Source organism: Oncorhynchus gorbuscha, linkage group LG20 (genome assembly GCF_021184085.1).
Source record: "Oncorhynchus gorbuscha isolate QuinsamMale2020 ecotype Even-year linkage group LG20, OgorEven_v1.0, whole genome shotgun sequence".
Classification (NCBI taxonomy): Eukaryota; Metazoa; Chordata; class Actinopteri; order Salmoniformes; family Salmonidae; genus Oncorhynchus; species Oncorhynchus gorbuscha.
This window is the reverse complement of record NC_060192.1, coordinates 9,584,933-9,608,153: the sequence shown is the minus strand read 5'-3', so window position 1 is coordinate 9,608,153 and position 23,221 is coordinate 9,584,933. Positions and strand designations below refer to the sequence as shown.

The 23,221-nt window shown below is 43.6% G+C and overlaps 1 protein-coding gene across 2 annotated transcripts in view; it reads right to left on the bottom strand.

Annotated features, from left to right (window-relative positions):
- The window catches only part of LOC124007330 (microtubule-associated protein 1B-like), a 63,946-nt gene that overhangs the window by 8,953 nt on the left and 31,772 nt on the right, over positions 1 to 23,221 (bottom strand). For both annotated transcript variants that reach the window (XM_046317816.1, XM_046317815.1), the window contains exons 3-4: positions 12,445 to 12,527; positions 8 to 148 (exon numbers count right to left, since the gene is read on the bottom strand). In XM_046317816.1, the coding sequence (XP_046173772.1) occupies positions 8 to 148; positions 12,445 to 12,527 (224 nt within the window). The remainder of the gene's footprint in view (positions 1 to 7; positions 149 to 12,444; positions 12,528 to 23,221) is intronic.

Below are 23,221 nucleotides of genomic sequence, written 5' to 3'. Positions count from 1 at the left end.
GACTCACCTCGGGGTCTGTGAATATATCTATGAAGTTGAAGAAAGAGAATGAGCCGGACTGCAGAATCAGCTCTCCTGTGTCTTCAAAGCATTGTCCTGAAAGCACCAGCAGCTTGTGTCTGGCTGTGTCTGAGATCATTTGACAAACCTAGGCAGAAAAAAGGCATCAAACATGTCAGAAAGACATATGTTTCATTGGAGTTTCAGTGCAATTGTGACATGAATCTCTTTTGCAATAATAGTTTATGCGACCGCCAAAAACAGGAATAAATACAAGAAGGCCCACTATGACTTCTGCAGAGTCAAACTAGCAAAAGGACAACATAGGAAAAATGTGAAGTCATATTACACAGGCTCTGACGCCGGAAGCATTTGGCAGGGGCTACAATCCATTACGGATTGCAAGGAAGACCCAAACGTGATCTGCCCAACAATGCCTCTCTACCAGACAAACTAAATGCATTTAATTTGGACAACAACGATGTTGAGCCAGCCATCACCGACCCAGAGGATTGGGTGATCTCGCTCTCCGAGGCTGACGTGAGAAGGGTCTTTAATCAGGTTAACACCTGTAAGGCCGCGGGCCCCGACAGTATTCCAGGGCACTTTCTCAGAGAATGGGCAAAACAGCTTGCAGGCATATTCATGGTAATTTTCAACCTCTCCTTGTCCTAGTCTGTAATCCCCATGTTTTAAGATGGCCACAATCATTCCTGTTCCTGATAACTATAAAGCTTCATGCCATAATGAATACCACCCTGTAGCACTCACTTCTGTAATCAAGTGCTTTGAGAGTCTGGTTATGGCACACATTATCTCCTCCATTCCAGCCACCCTAGACCCACTCCAATTTGCATACCGCCACAACAAATCCATAGACGGCGCAATCTCAATTGCTCTCCACACTGCCCTCACCCATCTAGATAAGAGGAATACCTATGTGAGAATGCTGTTCATTGACTACAGCGCAGCGTTCAACACCATTGTCCCCTCCAAGCTCGGCACCAAGCTTTGGACTCTGGGTCTGAACACCTCCCTCTGCAACTGGATCCTGGAATTCATGACGGGCTGACACCAGGTGGTGAGGGTAGGCAACATCAACTCCGCCACGTTGACCCTTAACACAGGGGCCCCCACTGTTCACCCACAACTGTGTGGCCACGCGCAACTCCAAAACCATTATCAAGTTCGCTGACGACACGAAGTTGGTAGGCCTGATCACCAGCAACGATGAGTCAGCCTACAGGGAGGAGGTCAGTGAGGTGCAGTGTGGTGCCGGAGCAACAACCTCTCCCTCAACATCAGCAAGACCAAGGAGCTGACCTTGGACTACAGGAAATGGTGGGGCGAGCATGCCCCATCCACATTGAAGGGGTGTCAGTGGAGCAGGTAGACAGCTTCAACTTCCTCGATGTCCAAATCACTAAAGACGTAAAATTGTCAAAACACACACGCACAGTCATGAAGAAGAATTGAAAAGGTTTGTCATGGGACCTCAAATCCTGAAAAGTTTCTACAGCTGTACCTTGAGAGTACATTGACTGGTTGCATCACTGCTTGGTATGGCAATAACACCGCCCTCAATCGCATGGCACTACAGAGGATTGTGCGGACAGCCTAGTACATCACTAGGGCTGTGCTCCCTGCCATCCAGGACCTCTATATCAGGTGGTGTGAAAAGACGGCCCGGAAACTCGTCAAAGACTCCAACCACAAGCCATGGACTATTTTCTTTGCTGCTGCATGGCAAGAGATACCAGTGCATCAACTCTGACACCAACAGGCTCTTGAACATCTTCTATCCCCAAGCAATACGACAGGACATGTCCCCCAAATTCTGAAATTGCATTTTTGTCCTCCTCAGTTTTATCATTGGAATGTCATACAAAACAAGGCAGCGTTGGGGTAGGCTGTTTTGGGTGTTTATCTGACTGGATTTAGGGCCACTCTGACAGCGTGCTGACGGGCTGTGTGAAGGCAAAACCTCTGGAAGGCTGGCTGCACCAGCACGGGAGAGTTCAGTGTATGTGTTGCGCTCGTTCACCGGCTTGTAAAATAAATAGAAACTGGCTACTCTTTAGTTGACTGATGTAGCTGGCAAGGTAACTGCTGTTTAACTTAACAGAAAAAAAACTAAACTAGTGTTTATTCGCAGTGCTGAGCTAGTATTGTAACCTGCAAGTAAAGTTAGCTAATGTTTCATACCCTCTCGACTGAGGTGAATGAATAGGTGAATGAATAAGCTATGCTAGTGAGTAGCTATCACAGCCTGATCAACTCTAGCCTCTAGTTATCTGTCAGATAGATAGCAATATGAGGTGGCTATTATTACTAACAGCAGATGTTTGTATGTCCATGTTTTGTAGCCTTTGTTTTGTCACATTTCAGAAGTAAATGAACTTGGCAAGCTTTCGGCAGTTGATGTACCATTAGAGAGAGCGCTGGCTAAAAGTTGGCTTACATTAGCTATTATTTCTGCCTCAATCAAACTAAACCTGAATAAAACGATGAAACTAGCAGCCAAATAATTGAAGATTGATATTCTGACCTTTTAATCAGTGCAATGTGATTTGTATTAGTCAGTGTATAAAATGTGCGTTATTGATCTGTCAGTTTCCCAAGCTAATTCCCTACTTTTCACAATGGCACAGTAATAAACAGCAATAACATTACAGGCTTCACTGTAATGGTGCACAGTAGAGGTCACGCCCACACCTGCTGGCTTTCTGTCCAACTGTCACGTTCGTTGTAATGATGAGACCAAGGTGCAGCGTGGTATGCGTACATTCGCTATTTATTATATGAGCGCCGAACATTTTTTTAATTTTAAAATTTTATTTCACCTTTATTTAACCAGGTAGGCTAGTTGAGAACAGGTTCTCATTTGCAACTGCGACCTGGCCAAGATAAAGCATAGCAGTGTGAACAGACAACACAGAGTTACACATGGAGTAAACAATTAACAAGTCAGTAACACAGAGAAAAAAGGGGAGTCTATATACAATGTGTGCAAAAGGCATGAGGAGGTAGGCGAATAATTACAATATTGCAGATTAACACTGGAGTGATAAATGATCAGATGATCATGTACAGATAGAGATATCGGTGTGCAAAAGAGCAGAAAAGTAAATAAATAAAAACTGTGGGGATGAGGTAGGTGAAAATGGGTGTGCTATTTACCAATAGATTATGTACAGCTGCAGCGATCGGTTAGAGCGCCGAACATAAACAATAAAGAACAACCGAACCGTGCCGCTACTGAAGTGCACAAGAACCCACAAACACCAAAGGGAAATGGCTACTTAAATATGATCCCCAATCAGAGACAATGATAAACAGCTGCCTCTGATTGGGAACCATATCAGGCCACCATAAACATACAAATACCTAGACCTACAAAACCCTAGGCATACAAAAACCCTAGACAATACAAAACTCCTAGACAATACAAAACCCCTAGACAATACAAAACCCCTAGACAGTACAAAAACTAGAGTATCCACCCTAGTATCCACCAAAATATAAAGAAATCCGAGATATCTCAGGTCAGGGCGTGACACAGACTCCCACCTGCAACCGCAGTCCCACAATGTTATTTTAGGCGTACACTACCATTCAAAAGTTTGGGGTCACTTCGAAATGTCCTTGTTTTTGAAAGAAAAGCACATTTTTTTGTCCATTAAAATAACACAGTATAGACATTGTTTTTAAATTACTATTGTAGCTGGAAACAGCATATTTTTATATATATCTACATAGGCATACAGAGGCCCATTATCAGCAAACATCACTCCTGTGTTCCAATGGCACGTAGTGTTAGCTAATCCAAATGTATAATTTTAAAGGGCTAATTGATCATTAGAAAACCCTTTTGCAATTATGATAGCACAGCTGAAAACTGTTGTTCTGATTAAAGAAGCAATACAGCTGTCCTTCTTTAGACTAGTTGAGTATCTGGAGCATCAGCATTTCAGGCTCAAAATGTCACAAATAACTTTCTTCTGGAACTCATCAGTCTATTCTTGTTCTGAGAAATGAAGGCTATTCCATGCGAGAAATTGCCAAGAAACTGAATATCCCATACAACGCTGTATACTACTCCTTTCACAGAACAGCGCAAACTAGCGCTAACCAGAATAGCAAGAGGAGTGGGAGGCCCCGGTGCACAACTGAGCAAGAGGACAAGTACATTAGAGTGTCTAGTTCGAGAAACAGATGCCTTCACAAGTCCTCAACTGGCACCTTCACTAAATAGTACCTGCAAAACACCAGTCTCAACGTCAACAGTGAAGAGGCGACTCGGGGTGCAGTTCCTCTGTCCAGTGTCTGTGTTCTTCTGCCCATCTTAATCTTTTCTTTTTATTGGCCAGTCGGAGACATGTCTTTTTCTTTGCAACTCTGCCTAGAAGGCCAGCATCCCAGAGTCGCCTCTTCACTGTTGACGTTGAGACTGGTGTTTTGCGGGTACTATTTAATGAAGCTGCCAGTTGAGGACTTGTGAGTCGTGCTGCAATGATCTCTGTCGAGACCTGCATGTCCAGCAGGTTTCCCGCGGGAATGCAGCCCTCTAGTGCAGTCAGTACACAACACTATGTTCATCATGTCTCAGTAGGATCAGATGGTGACAAGGGTTCCAGCAGGATTAGATGGTGACAAGGGTCCCAGCAGGATCAGATGGTGACAAGAGTCCCAGCAGGATCAGATGGTGATAGGGGTCCCAGCAGGGTCAGACAGCCAGGGAAGACCAGTGTACGGAGCTCAAGTGAATTTTCCATTATATTCAGTGAATGATACAAAGTTCCATCTTGAATTGATGAGTAGACCTACAGTAGCAGTTGGAATAATGGTCATTTCAATTATTGAACCATTGATTACATTCTTGGATAATACACTGTTCAAAAAATAAAGGGAACACTACAATAACACATCCTAGATCTGAATGAATGAAATATTCTTAATAAATACTTTTTTCTGTACATAGTTGAATGTGCTGACAACAAAATCACACAAAAATGATCAATGGAAATCAAATTTATCAACCCATGGAGGTCTGGATTTGGAGTCACACTCAAAATTAAAGTGGAAAACCACACTACAGGCTGAACCAACTTTGATGTAATGTTCTTAAAACAAGTCAAAATGAGGCTCAGTAGTGTGTGTGGCCTCCACGTGCCTGTATGACCTCCCTACAACGCCTGGGCATGCTCCTGATGAGGTGGCGGATGGTCTCCAGAGGGATCTCCTCCCAGACCTGAACTAAAGCATCCGCCAACTCCTGGACAGTCTGTGGTGCAAAGTGGCGTTGGTGGATGGAGCGAGACATGATGTCCCAGATGTGCTCAATTGGATTCAGGTCTAGGGAACGGGCGGGCCAGTCCATAGCATCAATTCCTTCCTCTTGCAGGAACTATTGACACACTCCAGCCACATGAGGTCTAGCATTGTCTTGCATTAGGAGGAACCCAGAGCCAACCACACCAGCATATGGTCTCCCAAATTGTCTGGGGATCTCATCTCGGTACCAAATGGCAGTCAGGCTATCTCTGGTGAGCACATGGAGGCCTGTGCGGCCCCCCAAAGAAATGCCACCCCACACCATGACTGACCCACCGCCAAACCGGTCATGCTGGAGGATGTTGCAGGCAGCAGAATGTTCACCACGGTGTCTCCAGACTCTGTCACGTCTGTCACATGTGCTCAGTGTGAATCAGGTTCTCTGGCAAATGCCAAACGTCCTGCACGGTGTTGGGCTGTAAGCACAACCCCCACCTGTGGATGTCGGGCCCTCATACCACCCTCATGGAGTCTGTTTCTGACCATCATTTTGCAGGGCTCTGGCAGTGCTCCTCCTGCTCCTCCTTGCACAAAGGCGGAGGTAGCGGTCCTGCTGCTGGGTTGTTGCCCTCATACGGCCTCCTCCACGTCTCCTGATGTACTGGCCTGTCTCCTGGTAGCGCCTCCATGCTCTGGACACTACACTGACAGACACAGCAAACCTTCTTGCCACAGCTCGCATTGATGTGCCATCATGGATGAGCTGCACTACCTGAACCACTTGTGTGGGTTGTAGACTCCGTCTCAAGATACCACTAGAGTGAAAGCACCGCCAGCATTCAAAAGTGACCAAAACATCAGCCAGGAAGCATAGGAACTGAGAAGTGGTCTGTGGTCCCCACCTGCAGAACCACTCCTTTATTGGGGGTGTCTTGCTAATTGCTTATAATTTCCACCTATTGTCTATTCCATTTGCACAACAGCATGTGAAATTTATTGTCAATCAGTGTTGCTTCCTAAGTGGACAGTTTGATTTCACAGGAGTGTGATTGACTTGGAGTTACGTTGTGTTGTTTAAGTGTTCCCTTTATTTTTTTGAGCAGTGTATAATGTATAAATGTACACCAAGGTAATTCTTTGTCATGCCTCATTTTAGTAGATGGTGACAGGGGTCTCAGCAGAGTCAGGCAGCCAGGGATGACCAGTCTGTGAGGTGAATTTTTTGCAGATACAATACTTTATTCTCTCTATACAGCAATCACTGTACAAGCCAGATGCTATTTTAAGGCAGTCTGACAAACCTCTAAAGGTGATTTCCAAACGGTATTAAGGGTTGATAGAGGTTTTTCCCGATGACACAAAACATGTCAAACAAAAATTGTGAGGAAGACCTGGGAGACGCTATTGATGATGATGAACGTATACAGATATGTTAGAATGCTCCGTCAGGTTCATATAATCTCAGACATAAATTACTGCAGTTTAAGACCATCCATTGAATGTGCAATATGCCAGTGAAACTGAATATCACGCACTCAGAAATTGTGTTATTCTGCTGGAAGTGTATAACACAAATGGGGACATATTTGCATCTGTTGTGGTCTTGAAGGCTGGCTCAATTCTTTAATCTCAGCATGTCTACAGATTCTCCCTTCTCCCCATTTTTGTTTGCATGGAAATGTTGATACTGGAGACTGTTGTCAGAAGAAACTGTGTGACCTATCATTTATGAACTGTCTGTACTGGCAAAGGTTTTGGAAAACCTGGTGAACTCACAGTTGAAAGACTTTCTTTGTAGTAACTCAGTTTCTATCTCCATTTCAGTCGGGTTTTCAAAGAATTACCTTGGTGTACATTTATACATTATATTATCCAAGAGAACCCTCAATGGGTTTTACCTCGTTAAATAAAGGTTAAATAAAAAAAAGATATATACAAAATTAATTGGAAGGTTGGTTATCCACCTACAATGTATGGAAGAAATGTCAAGTTATGTACAGTATCACTAGATTTGTTTTAAGATTAAGGGTATACTGTGCAACTTTCATAAGGTCTGGATGTCATATATGGAATACTGTATGACAAAAGGAGTCTATATTGAAAACATGCCCACGTCAGGGGAGATTTAGGCAATTCCTAGTTGCTGGGCTGCTCAGTCCTGGCCCTGGGGGTCTGCTGTACTGCTGTCACTCTGGCTTAACACACCTGAAACCAATAATGAATGTTTCACTAAGATTCTAAAGCTGAGTGGGGTGTGTTAGGTTGGGCCGCTACGTGGCCGTGGACCCCTAGGGGCAGGACGGGGTGACCCAGCTATATTGTGTGCAAGTACTATTAGGCCTATGATATGAATTATATGGTGGGTGTACTGTTTCTGTGTGTTAATGTTTAGGTGTTTTCCAAACCTTTCCTTTGAGGCATAAAAAAAAGATGGGGAGAAAGTTGAGTTATTGACTAGACTGGTGGGGGTCGGGAGTGTAGGTGGCTCCGGTTGGCTGGGCGGTCTGGCTGAAATTTGATATAGAGGATGTTTTAAAGACAATCAAATGTTGTATTTGTACTTTATTTGTAAGAGTTGTTCATTTGTTAGGCTATTGGTGTGCAACCCAATATTGATTACTGCATTATCATGGATCAAGTTTAGTCTTATCAATCACTTAAACATATTTAATGATCTCTTACCTCGTTTGATGACTGTGGGCATTTTTGCTTACTTTTTGTTGTTCTAAATAGAGATGGCTAGAAGGGCCATGGGTCATATTATATTGTGTAGAAATGTTCTTTAGATTTCCCCCCAAAATGGGATGACCCCAGACACCCTGCCAAGTTATGTCCCCCTCTGCAAATAGCACTGCTGGGTGATTTACAGCTTCTAACCCCAAGCCATAAGACTGCTGAACAATTACCTCGACTAACCTGTACCCCGGCACATTGACTCGGTACCAGTACCCCCTGTATATAGTCTCTTTATTGTTATAGTCAATCGATCAATAATATAATACTCGTAGAAAGAAAAAAAGTACAAAAGTACACTTTTGTGAAACATCACAGCACAGTTCAAAAACGTTTGGCAAATAGAAATCAAAACTGGATGGTGTTCAGAGACAGATGGGAGGAGTTGAGCTGAAGGATGGGACTAAAAACAAACAAAACATAACTATTGTAAAATATACTGGGTTTGTAGAAAATGTATAGTGCATTCGGAAAGTATTCAGACCCCTTCCCCTTTTCCAAATTGTGTTATGTTAAAGCCGTACTCTAAAATGTATTAAATATTTTTTTTCCTCCTCAATCTACACACAATACCCTACAATGACAAAGTGAAAACAGGTTTTCCGAAATTTTGCAAATGTATTAAAAATTAAAAACAGAAATACCAAAGTTGCATAAGTATTCAGACCCTTTGCAATGAGACTCTAAATGAGTCCACCTGTGGTAAATACAATTGATTGGACATGATTTGGAAAGGCACACACCTGTCTGTATAAGGTCCCAGAGTTGAAAGTGCATGTCGGAGCAAAAACCAAGCCATCAGGTTGAAGGAATTGTCCATAGAACTCAGAGACAGGATTGTGTCGAGGCACAGGTCAGGGGAAGGGCACCAAAAAAATGTCTACAGCATTGAAGGGCCCCGAGAACACAGTGGCCTTCTTCCATTGAATGGAAGAAGTTTGGAACCCCCTGCCAAACTGAGCAATCGGGGGAGGAGGGCCTTAGTCAGGGAGGTGACCAAGAACCCGATGGTCACTCTGAAAGAGCTCCAGAGTTCCTCTGTGGAGATGGGAACCTTCCAGAAGGACAACCATCTCTGCAGCACTCCACCAATCAGGCCTTTATGGTAGAGTTGCCAGACGGAAGCCACTCGTCAAGAAAAGGCACATTATAGCCCAACTTGGACTTTGCCAAAAGGCACCTAAAGGAATCCGATCATGAGAAACAAGATACTCTGGTCTGATGAAACCAAGATTGAACTATTTGGCCTCAATGCCAAGCATCACATCTGGAGGAAAGCTGGCACCATTCCTACGGTGAAGCATGGTGGTGGAAGCATCATGCTGTGGAGATGTTTTTCAGCGGCAGGAACTGGGAGACTAGTCAAGATTCAGAGAAGGATGAATGGAGCATAGTACAGAGAGATCCTTGATGAAAACCTGCTCCAAACCGCTCAGAACCTCAGACTGGTACGAAGGTTCACCTTCCAACAGGACAATGACCCTAAGCATGCAGCCAAGACAACGCAGGACTGGCTTCAGGACAAGTCTCTGAATGTCTTTGAGTGGCCCAGCCAGAGCCCGGACTTGAACCTGATTGAACATCTCTGGAGAGACCTGAAACTAGCTGTGCAGTGACGCTCCCCATCCAACCTGACAGAGCTTGAGAGGATTTGCAGAGAAGAATGGGAGAATCCTCCCAAATACAGGTGTCCCAATCTTGTAGTGTCATACCCAAAAAGACTCGAGGCTGTAAACGCTGCCAAAGGTGCTTCAACAAAGTACTGAACAAAATACTTATGTAAATGTAATATTTCAGTTTTTAAATAAGCAAAAATGTCTAAAAACCTGTTTTGCTTTTTCATTATGGAGTATTGTGTGTAGATTGATGAGGGAAAAAAACTAGTTAATCCATTTTAAAATAAGGCTGTAACTTAACAAAAATACTTTCCGAATGCACTGTATATATTATGTATAAGCTGGAAGTAGAAGCCTAAGTGTTGTTGTCCATTAGTTTACTCCTATTAGGGGAGAGGTGGTAGGGTTAGGAGAAAATAATAATGGGTAATATATAAAACTGTATATACAGTACCAGTCAAAAGTTTGGACACAGCTACTCATTCCAGGGTTTTTCTTTATTTTACTACTTTCTACATTGTAGAATAATAGTGAAGACATTAAAACTATGAAATAACACATATAGAATCATGTAGTAGCCAAAAAAGTGTTAAACAAATCCTCAAAGTAGCAATCCTTTGCCTTGATGACAGCTTTGCACACTCTTGGCATTCTCTCAACCAGCTTCATGAGGTAGTCACTTGGAATGCATTTAAATTAACAGGTATGCTTTGTTAAAAGTTAATTTGTGTAATTGATTTCCTTCTGAATGCATTTGAGCCAATCAGTTGTGCTGTGACAAGGTAGGGGTGGTATTGAGAATAAAGCACTATTTGGTAAAAGACCCAAATTAAGCCCAAATAAATGCTTCACAGAGTTCAAATATAAGAACAAATCTCATCATCAACTGTTCAGATGAGACTGCGTGAATCAGGCCTTCATGGTCAAATTGCTGCAAATAAACCACTACTAAAGGACACCAATAAGAAGAAAAGACTTGCTTGGGCTAAGAAACACAAGCAATTGACATTAAACTGGTGGAAATCTGTCCTTTGGTCTGAAGAGTCCAAATTTGAGAATTCTGGTTCCGCAGTGTCTTTGAGATGCAGAGTAGGTGAACAGATTATCTCCACCGTGAAGCATGGAGGAGGAGGTTTGATGGTGTGGGTGCATGGCTGGGACAATTCTTTGATTTATTTAGAATTCAAGGCACACTTAACCACCATGGCTACCGCAGCATTCTGAAGTGATACACCATCCCATCTGGTTTGCGCTTAGTGGGACTATCTTTTTTTTTTCAACAGGACAATGACCTAAGACACCAGGCTGTGTAAGGGCTATTTGACCAAGAAGGAGAGTGATTGAGTGCTACATCAGATGACGTGGCCTCCACAAACACAAAACCTCAACCCAATTGAGATGGTTTGAGATGAGTTGGACTGCAGAGTTAAGGAAAAGCAGCCAACAATTACTCAGCATATGTGGGAACTCCTTCACGACTGTTGGAAAATCATTCCAGGTGAAGCTGGTTGAGAGAATGCCAAGAGAGTGCAAAGCTGTCACCAAGGCAAATATTAAATATATTTTTTGGTTACTACATTATATAAAATAAAACTTTTTGGGCTACTACATGATTCCATGTGTTATTTCATAGTTTTGATGTATTGACTATTATTCTACAATGTAGAAAATAGTAAAAAATTAAGAAAATCCCTTGAATGAGTAGGTGTGTCCAAACTTGTGTCCAATGTACTGTATATATTTACAAAAATCTATATGGGTGATTGGAAATGATGCAGACAATTACATTGATGGAAGCCACAATATATCTGCAATGTTAAAGCTGATCTACCCACTAAAATAATTAATAATAATTGTTAATATTTTTGTTTTAAGGCCCCCCCACTTCTTTTTATATATATATATATATATATATAGCCCATCACAGCCTTCTGCTGGTCTACAATTTTATCCCCGATGTCCTTACCAGCTCTCTGGCCTTGGCCATTGTGGAGCGGTTGGAGTCTGTTTGATTGAGTGTGTGGACAGGTGTCTTTTATACAGGTAACGAGTTCAAACAGGTGCAGTTAATACAGGTAATGAGTGGAGAACAGGTGGGCTTCTTAAAGAAAAACAAACAGGTCTGTGAGAGCCAGAATTCTTACTGGTTGGTAGGTGATCAAATACTTATGTCATGCAATGAAATGCAAATGAATTACTTAAAAATCATACAATGTGATTTTCTGGATTTTTGCTTTAGATTCCATCTCTCACAGTTGAATTGTACCTATGATAAAAAAATTACAGACCTCTACATGCTTTGTAAGTAGGAAAACCTGCCAAATCGGCAGTGTATCAAATACTTGTTCTCCACACTGTATATAGCCCTTTTTCGCCCCAATTTGGTGATATCCAATTGGTAGTTACAGTCTTGTCCCATCGCTGAAACTCCCGTACGTACTCGGGAGAGGCGAAGGTCGAGAGCGATGCATCCTCTGAAACAGACCCTGCCAAGGCGCACTGCTTCTTGACACACTGCTCGCTTAACCCGGAAGCCAGCCCCACCATTGTGTGGGAGAAAGCACTGTTCAACTGGTGACCGTGTCAGCATATGCATGAGCCCGGCCCACCACAGGAGTCGCTAGAGCGCAATGGGACAAGGACATCCCGGCTGGCCAAGCCCTCCCCTAACCAGGACGACATTGGGCCAATTGTGAGTCGCCTCATGGGTCTCCTGGTTGCGGCCAGATGCGACACAGCCTGGGATCGAACCCGGATCTGTAGTGACGCCTCAAGCACTGCAGTGCCTTAGATCATTTATGTACTTATGGAATGTACTTACCTCAGTGCTGACAGCTGCATCTGAAGGGTTGATAAGAACTACTGTCTCGAGAACGCTGCTTTTGTGGTGAAGAATTCTCTGCCCTGAAAACAACAAAGGGAAACAGAATAACTCAATCAATGTGTGCTGTGGAAAATATATAAATGAAATGCTTACATTTTTTGCTGATTGATACGTTTTTTTGATAAAAGCATGTAAAAGCATGCCTTAAATAGCTGAAAATGTTCAATTGCCCTATTAAATCAGAGGCTACAGTTGCAGCAGATCATTGTTTTCCTTTGCCATGTCAGGCCAGTATGGCATGTCTGCCCTCCAGAGACTAAATGTTCTTAGTAGTCTCCTCCACTCAATCATCAAGGCTGCACACACCCAATTACCCACACAGCCTACTAATCACCCACCTACCACCAGCCACAGACTGTCACCAAGAAGCCATTACCACCAATTACCCCCAGTCACTTCCAATTCAACCAGGGAATCGGTGAGAAAGAAACATCTCTTTGTAGTCTATTTGTTTCAGTATGAATCTTATGAATCCAGTGTTTCTTCATTAAATCATTACTCATGGAACTCCAACTCCATAATGCTCTCCTTTAATATCAAAGGCAATCATTAATAATTTATTGTGGGATCTCATGTATTCTCTCTCTCTCTCTCTCTCTCTCTCTCTCTCTCTCTCTCTCTCTCTACTGTCTGTCTGTCTATTAATCAAACTGTTCAGATACAGATGTTTCTGACAGTCTTAATGTGACTATGTAAATGGTCATGTTCCTCCAGAGGTGGCCTTTATCACTGCCTGTCCAATATAGCCATGAAATGGCTGGATCCGAGAATCAGCCCAGCTACTCAGAATCTGACTAAACAAGAAATCACTGTTTTAGGAACTTTCAGCAGCTTGCTTTATCTGAATACTTTCCTTCGCCATTATTATATATTAAGAACCAACTGGGTAACCCTTCAACATGTTAATGCATGAATTCAGTGTTCTTACGCCACACATCATTTAATGAGGAAACAGGACTTGTGCTTCCTGATAACTACCCAATCAACAGCAAACAGTGAGTTGGTAAGCATCAGTATATAACAATACAAAACTGTCACGTAGTCTCTATTTAATCCAACTGTGTGCCTCTGCCTTTTGTTTATGCTCCTCTGGTCCAAGTTGCACCAACACACTGAGGGCAACCACAGAGTCATCATTCACCTACAGTAGTTGCGATGCCTTCCTTTAAATCACCTGAGTGGCATCCCAAATCACTGGGCGTAGACGTCAATTCCATGTCTATTCCACGCGGGTTCAGCGTAGTTTCATTGCAATTACATGGAAACAATGTTGATTCAACCAGTGTGTGCCCAGTGGGAATCGATCTTTCTCTCTGTCTCCTCCTTTCACTCATCGTGGTGAGCCGTGGTGGTATTTACCAAGAGGTTCTACAGCCATGGTATACTGCTGCTACATTACTTGATTCAAGAGACAGGCGTTTATGTTCCTCATAATTTACAAAAAAAAAACTAGTTTTGATTTATCACATATCATAACATGCCAACACTCGTAAAAGCTTAAGTTCTATCACTAGTGGAAAACCAGGCCAGATTTGTAAAACTAACACCGTGATTGCAACAAAACAGAAATAACTGAAATGCATGATGCTTTCTTGGAGGTCGAGGGCGGGGTTGGGGATCTGCTCTGCTGGTATATAGAAAGACTACCAGTCGTGATTATCTCAGAGAGAGGGTGAATGTCTGGGGGGCTCCATACAGCAGTAGGTTCTGGCCTCAGGGCTGATTTAGCCATACACATTTCATATTCCCGATCGATCCTCCTACCCATTAATACACCTGCTGTACCCTTCTCCTGAGGGCTGTCACTCACTATGGAGGAGGTGCTCAATCTACTGCCACTAATGCAAGACTGGCTCACATATCAGAGGAATAGATTTAGCTCGATAGTCATGTTTATTTTTCCGGTTGCGCATCCTGTTATTTTTATATATATATTTTTAAACCTTCAACGGCCAATGGATCATGCACTCCAAATTAGAAAGGAGGAATAGGTTAAGCAGACGTAGTTCCTAGTCGAAGGACTTCTTTTTAATCCATGGTGGAAATGTTATGGCGGAAATGCAGATATCCATCATTTCTGAGTTGATGTTTGTCTTGGATAGCTGCCTATAAGATTTGATACGGACACACAGACTGCTATTGGAAATCCACAGCGTTTATTTTATTCCAGGGAGAGAACTGTGATTTTAAAATTGCGGAACAAGCTTAGTTCAGTTCATCTTCAAAATAACTGGTTGTCTCTTTGACGCTGTGTTGTACTTCCTGGCGCAGTTCAAAGCTGGAGCTATTACTGTATTCTCTCGCCGTGTATTCATTCATTTTCCAAGGCTGGCTTAACAGCATCAGATTTATTACTTTAAAGTCCAGGGGAAATGTTTCAACCCCACGGTCTTCATGGAGATTGATAAGCAGCACCCTGCAGCCTAGAACTGGGGCCTCTGTGTTTCTGTATAAGAATAATAATTGACTGTGGGAAACACAATCTCCATACACAAACATCACAAACACAGGCTATTTCTCTACCGGCCCCGTCTTCTTAGCAGGTGGCAGCTAAATCAGGCACGTGCACAGATGTAGCAAGGTTACATTAAAAACAATGAAATCAATTCTCAGAAATACAACTTTACAAGTTTTACATGTGGAGTTAAATTCAACCACATTACGTGACTGATAATGTGATTAAATCCAATCTGCCTTTGCTAAGCCTGGTCATATTTCCAAAAGTAGCCTGAGAGGGCTGGGTGGGTGGAGGAGGCGGCCTACACCTCTTGTGCTCAACAGGATATCCTCCATTAAGCTGGTACACTCCCCCTAAGGAGGATGGGTAAGAGGACTGTTGCCATGCCTCATCTACCTACGTCGTAGCAAATGCCCCTTTTCGGTGGTGGTATAATTTACTCAAAAATGAAAAATATATAAAAACGTTGATATTTTCAAAAGACATTTGACAACAATATAACAATGTGACAATAACCTTACAAGACAACGAACCTACAAAATGTTTATAAAATAAAAAAATAAATGGGACATTGGCTCACACAGTCACATGCAGGAGGCTACATATTGCACATTAAGTGTGAAAAATTAGATGAGGATCAAACAGTGATGCAATCAATGAGATGTGAGGGGAGATTCTCCATAAAATCAATAAAGGGTTGCCAAATTCTGTAAAATGTCTCTTGACTTGTCCCTCAACGAATAAGTCATTTTCTCCAGTGGGATACAACTATTAACTTTGGATAGTCACATTCCAATTGGCAGCGGGGTATCTGCTTTCCATTTCAAAGCAATACATGTTTTGGCAATTGCTAGTAATATTTCTGCTTTTTTTAAAGATAGGAATTAGTAAAGTTACCCAGTAAACAAACCTCTGGGTCTAAGGGGAACGCAACCCCATGGATTGAGGATATGGCATCACATACCCTTGCCAGAAACTGTAGTTTTGAACACTGCCAAGTTGAATGGAGGAATGTTCCTTTATCTACTGTTCATCTAAAAAAAAAATAGGACGGAGATACCAGGGTGGAACTTGTGAAGGTCTAGATGGGGTGATATAGAGCTGATGGAGGAAATTAAACTGGATCAGTCTGTATCTGGAGTTCAATGTGGATGTAACACCATCCCTGCATAGGTCACTCCATAACCCCTCATCAAGATTGATACCCAGATATTTTTTTCCATCTAATTCAAGGTTTATCTAACCCAGGCAGAGGTAATCCTGACATACATAGATCGTCAACATAGGAAATGGTCTTGGACAGTGGTTGGTCCACATGGCAGAGTTGTTCGATAGGTGACATCTTTGGTAGGTTCCACTGGCCCTTGAGATTCACCCTGATAAAATGAGGTTGTAGGTAACTAAAGGAGTCCTTGTTAGACAAGTGGTATTGCTGTTGCAGCAGTTCAAAGGACATAGGAATTCCCTCCTCATAACAATGTTTCAGAAGAGTAATACCCTTATCAGGCCATGATCTAAAGTTACTGTTCTGGAGAAACATGGGAAGCAATCTATTGTTCCATAGAGGGGTTTAAGGGGAATTAATCCCTCTCGTCTGAACAGCTCATGCAGTTTAAACCAAGTCAGGACGGAATGTATAATTAAAGGGTTGTCTGTGATAGTTTTTATAGACTTCATGTCCCATTTGTAAAACAAATCTGCCAAATCTGAAACCTTTCGATGTTCAACCATGAGGGGGAAGGGCCATAGTCTAGAGTGCACAACCAAGTAATACATTCTAAAATTGGGGAGGTTTAAGCCCCCTTGACCGTAATCAAGGGTCAGTTTGTCCCGGCTAACCCCTAGGCATTTTACTGTGCCAGATAAAGTGTCTAGTCAGCTTGTTGAGAGAGAAAATTAATGCTGCGGGTACAGGGATTGGGAGAGATTTAAACAAATATGGAAATCTGGGCAGGACATTCATTTGAATTACATGAATTCTATGCAGTAAAACAAGTGGCAAGTCCTTCCATTTACACAGGTTACCCTCCACCTTTGGCAACAAGCTGGCCAAATTGAGTTTATAGAGGTTCTTCAGGTATCGCGAAGAAAAACCCCCACATAATAGCACAATTGGTTAGGAGACCGTAAAACGGCGGCCATCTCCTCCGGCGCCATGTGTCTCTTTAGGAAGGAAACAACATTTACCATAGAAAAAACCCAACCCGATAGTTGGACTAAAACATTTGTAGAGATACATTGTTGCTCGCTTTCCATCTTGCTCTTACTAGCTAAACTTTGACATAAACTAAAATCTACGAGCGTTCTATGCTGAATATTTTACTGTCAACAATAAGGGCCGCTTGAGTCTCTTTTCAGGAGAAGAAGAGAAACATAAATGAGGGAAAAAGCAGTAGGCCCAGGCCTACTGATTTTGCGTCGCCCAGTCAATATCAAAACCAAAATATGCTGTCCCGTAAATGTCCCATAATAACGAGTGTAATAAAACTCAGTAACAGTCCCACTCACCTGTAGCGGCCGAATCGTGGGGTAATCACATCCAAATTCAAAATAGACATTAGCAGTTCAGTCCCAGGACAGCAAAAACAAGAGAAATCCAATAACTGCGTCAAATCCCACCGATAGACCTTTGTAATTCAAACTCGGTTCAGTTCTTCTCTCGGCGTGTCGAAGAGATGGCTTCGGCTATTGTACTGAACTTTCATCCACGCGGGGTGAATGAGGTAGTCAGTAATATTCTTCTCCTTCAGGTCTGTGGTGGTTGGAGTGAACTGCTTGCGACGACTTGCGAGATCCACGCTCATATCCGGGAAAAGATGGACCCTCTTGCCAGCAACGGTGATGTCCCCTTTGGCTCTTTCAAGTCACAGTATCTTCTCCCTGTCCTGGAAATAGAGGAACCGTGTGGGTTTATCTGGTGTGGGTTTTGGCATCAAGGTTCTGTGGGTGCGTTCGATTTCTAGTGGCTTGGTGAAGTTGTTTATGCCCAAGACATCAGGGATCCACTTAGTGAAGAAACGATGGGATCACGGCCCTTGCTGTCATCCTTCAATCCCACCACATGGATGTTGCTACCTCTGCTCTGGTTCTCCATCTAGTCCACCTTGTTTTTGAGATAGGACTAGTCTTTCTGCAGCTGTTTGATCACCTGGTCATGACATGTGATGGTATCTTGAATGGTGCTGATGTGCAACTCAGCCTCAGTTGCTCTCAAAAGCAGATCATTCAGGGAGGATTTCAGGCCGTCAAAGGAAGAATGAAGTTCAGACGATTTCTTGTACATTTTTAGTGAAAGTCCTTTTTTACCATCTTGAACTTCCCGGAGGAGAGTAGCAAGCATCTCAGAAGAATTGGAAGTGGCTGCGGAGAGGAACCGTGTTGAACTGTCGTCAGTGCTCTCAGAGCTAATGCTAATCTCGCTAGCTGTGGCGTTGCTATCGTTAGTTTGAGATTCAAGTTTTTGTCACTACCTCGCTGGCAATGAGCATACTGCTGGCAGGCTGATGGGGTGATGCAGACAGAACATGCTTTCCATCCAATCCTGCAACCTCCGTTACCAATAGGCCATATGATTTTGCTTGCTTTGGAATCCAGAGAAGTGACATGATATATCCCTAGTTGAAATTGGCTGCTTACATGAATGACTTTCAGCCCCACATGCAGGTATAAAACAAAGTTTATTTCTGTAGCCTATCTTGCACTTAGAAAATGCATAACCGTTTATGGCTGTAATGACAGGCTACAATTGCACAGTGATTGTTTGTGCATGGCAACAAATGGAGTTGGGTTGGAAATAGTAATTGTAGGCTACAGTGTTTCTTACAATCGTCTATTTTAACTGAAATAGTGTTGGTCATTATTAATAAGTGCAGCATTTCCACTTCAAAATAGTTTAGCAAAATACTTTACTCATCAGATTGTGATGCATTCTCCTCTTGTAATAATTGCTTGACGAGTCTGTGACAGCGTTTGAGTGTTTTTTTGATTGTTGGGTTGAGCATATGCCCCCCAAAAGGGACTGTGCACAGCCCTGCAGCTAATGGAATGAAAAAGTGGCCATTTTGTTCCCTTTTTCAGGGTTTCTATGTAGATCAAATGCTTTGGTTAGTGCCCTACTTTACTTTTCTGCAGAGAACAGAAGGAACAGTTCAACCCAAAAATAAAATGTTAAAACTCAGCTATATGCAGTACTAGGCCACAGTCCCAGCATTCATTTTCTAGAAGCACAACTAACACACCCACCTCTGTGCACCTTGGAAAATGCCTCTGTTTACTTTATCCCTTTACATTGCCCCTTAAAAGAAAGAGATAAAAATAGTGTAAGGGCCACTGAAGCTAGATTGACCCCTGACAATTACAGTTGCTTGGATGATAAAAGGGCCCTCTCTGCTACCCTCTTCCATCCCCTGCATCCCTCTACCCCTCCGTCCTTCCAACCCCTCCACCTCTCTCTCAGTGGGAAGGAAAGGCCATGTGAAACTAGGGTTGGGCGGTATCCAGATTTTCATATGGTCATACCGTCCTTCTCTTAGCCAGAGATTTAAGGTATTACCAGATTAGTACACAAGGGGGCACCAAAAATACTATTGTGTGTATTAGAATGCTAACAACATTAGCACAAGTAATAGCGAATTACCACAGAGGCTACTAGCTAAATATGCAGAAGAAAATAAACAAATTGCAAAGACAGGCAATCCAGCTCATAAAGTTATACATCTATAGATAGGAGCTACCGAATATAATTTTTGTTGAGTTTGGACATTTACAAGCATATGTGAACGAGAGACATTGTGCAAATGAACAAAGTTTTGGCACATGCTTGTCTGAAGACCAGTGCTGACTCTTTTTATTTAACTAGGCAAGTCAGTTAAGAAACAATTATTATTTTCAATGACTGCCTAGGAACAGTGGATTAATTGCCTGTTCAGGGGCAGAACGACAGATTTGTACCTTGTCAGCTCAGGGGTTTGAACTTGCAACCTTCCGGATAGTAGTCCAACGTTCTAACCACTAGGCTACCCTGCCGCCCCACTCTGAAGCAAAGTGTGTATACCCTGTTTCTGTGTGGAGTCTGGAGTCGCTAGGGCAATGGGCCGGACTTTTCTGCTCTGAGAAGTTGGGGTAGGAGCAAACGAGCCAAGAAGGGAGGAGAAAAAAAACCAAAAAAAGGAAATCAAAAGATATCAGTGGCAGCTGTACAGATAACTCATCCAAAGGGCTTTGACCTCTCAAACACGGCAGAAAGCTTACACAATATGAAGCCCTGTCACCTTATTAATTCAGTAACTTACTTAGATAACTATCAAGTTAATCTTAAGGCTTGTGTTAATGCGGAATCTCTTGCTGCGTTTTGTAAACACAGATCTAAAATGTTTCTTATTGTAATTTCTGCTCGGCATCAGACACATTTTGTTCTTCAGTTGCACCACTCCACTCGGATGTGAGTTCATGAACAGCATTCTATCAGCAGACAACGCTGTGACTGATGTGTAGTTACTTTTCTCTGGTACATTTCTCAGAGTACCCAGCCTACTTTCTCTGGTAAAATGTGAGATTAACTTTAAGCCAAATATTAGGAAATGTAGCTGGCTACATTATTTCTATAGTTGCACACCCTGATTACTCTAATGAATCAAAAAAACACTTGACTTACAATATAAAATGCGACCCCTGTCAATATTTACATTTACATTTAAGTCATTTAGCAGACGCTCTTATCCAGAGCGACTTACAAATTGGTGCATTCACCTTATGACATCCAGTGGAACAGTCACTTTACAATAGTGCATCTAAATCTTAAAGGGGGGTGAGAGGGATTACTTATCCTATCCTAGGTATTCCTTAAAGAGGTGGGGTTTCAGGTGTCTCCGGAAGGTGGTGATTGACTCCGCTGTCCTGGCGTCGTGAGGGAGTTTGTTCCACCATTGGGGGCCAGAGCAGCGAACAGTTTTGACTGGGCTGAGCGGGAGCTGTACTTCCTCAGTGGTAGGGAGGCGAGCAGGCCAGAGGTGGATGAACGCAGTGCCCTTGTTTGGGTGTAGGGCCTGATCAGAGCCTGGAGGTACTGAGGTGCCGTTCCCCTCACAGCTCCGTAGGCAAGCACCATGGTCTTGTAGCGGATGCGAGCTTCAACTGGAAGCCAGTGGAGAGAACGGAGGAGCGGGTGACGTGAGAGAACTTGGGAAGGTTGAACACCAGACGGGCTGCGGCGTTCTGGATGAGTTGAAGGGGTTTAATGGCACAGGCAGGGAGCCCAGCCAACAGCGAGTTGCAGTAATCCAGACGGGAGATGACAAGTGCCTGGATTAGGACCTGCGCCGCTTCCTGTGTGAGGCAGGGTCGTACTCTGCGGATGTTGTAGAGCATGAACCTACAGGAACGGGCCACCGCCTTGATGTTGGTTGAGAACGACAGGGTGTTGTCCAGGATCACGCCAAGGTTCTTGGCGCTCTGGGAGGAGGACACAATGGAGTTGTCAACCGTGATGGCGAGATCATGGAACGGGCAGTCCTTCCCGGGAGGAAGAGCAGCTCCGTCTTGCCGAGGTTCAGCTTGAGGTGGTGATCCGTCATCCACACTGATATATCTGCCAGACATGCAGAGATGCGATTCGCCACCTGGTCATCAGAAGGGGGAAAGGAGAAGATTAATTGTGTGTCGTCTGCATAGCAATGATAGGAGAGACCATGTGAGGTTATGACAGAGCCAAGTGACTTGGTGTATAGCGAGAATAGGAGAGGGCCTAGAACAGAGCCCTGGGGGACACCAGTGGTGAGAGCGCGTGGTGAGGAGACAGATTCTCGCCACGCCACCTGGTAGGAGCGACCTGTCAGGTAGGACGCAATCCAAGCGTGGGCCGCGCCGGAGATGCCCAACTCGGAGAGGGTGGAGAGGAGGATCTGATGGTTCACAGTATCGAAGGCAGCCGATAGATATAGAAGGATGAGAGCAGAGGAGAGAGAGTTAGCTTTAGCAGTGCGGAGCGCCTCCGTGATACAGAGGAGAGCAGTCTCAGTTGAATGACTAGTCTTGAAACCTGACTGATTTGGATCAAGAAGGTCATTCAGAGAGAGATAGCGGGAGAGCTGGCCAAGGACGGCACGTTCAAGAGTTTTGGAGAGAAAAGAAAGAAGGGATACTGGTCTGTAATTGTTGACATCGGAGGGATCGAGTGTAGGTTTTTTCAGAAGGGGTGCAACTCTCGCTCTCTTGAAGACGGAAGGGACGTAGCCAGCGGTCAGGGATGAGTTGATGAGCGAGGTGAGGTAAGGGAGAAGGTCTCCGGAAATGGTCTGGAGAAGAGAGGAGGGGATAGGGTCAAGCGGGCAGGTTGTTGGGCGGCCGGCCGTCACAAGACGCGAGATTTCATTTGGAGATAGAGGGGAGAAAGAGGTCAGAGCACAGGGTAGGGCAGTGTGAGCAGAACCAGCGGTGTCGTTTGACTTAGCAAACGAGGATCGGATGTCTTCGACCTTCTTTTCAAAATGGTTGACGAAGTCATCTGCAGAGAGGGAGGAGGGGGGGGAGGGGGAGGAGGATTCAGGAGGGAGGAGAAGGTGGCAAAGAGCTTCCTAGGGTTAGAGGCAGATGCTTGGAATTTAGCGTGGTAGAAAGTGGCTTTCGCAGCAGAGACAGAGGAGGAAAATGTAGAGAGGAGGGAGTGAAAGGATGCCAGGTCTGCAGGGAGGCGAGTTTTCCTCCATTTCCGCTCGGCTGCCCGGAGCCCTGTACACACTGGGGAACTACAGTAAGCTTCATAATGTAAAATAAAGTGAAATGAAGAACGCGATCTGCTTCAACTCCTAACGTATTGCACAAGTTGACTGCAGGTATTTACTTAAAGTAGCTACAAATATTAAAATGTATTGAAAAACTTCAAAGAAATAGTTTCAATGGCATTGACAGTGTGGAAAAAAACATCCCATGGCTAGGGCTGTTACGGTGACTGTTTTACCACCACACCGGCGGTCACAAGTCATTTGTAGGGGTGGCAGGTAGGTAGGTAGCCTCTTGACATCCGGTTCCGGTTGGAGCGAGTGGTCGCATCTGCACTTCGCTCCCACGGGTAGTATAACTTTTTCATTATATTTCATTATATCACAACGGTTTGATTTGTCTTATCTTAGCAATTTCTTCTCAGCTAGCTACATAGCCGTCTTTGTATCAAAGATAATTGCGTAATTATCGTATTTCGCCGTCCTAACGTAGTCTTCACTAGCCAGCTAGCTAACGTCCACTGATTAGCTGCACTGGAGA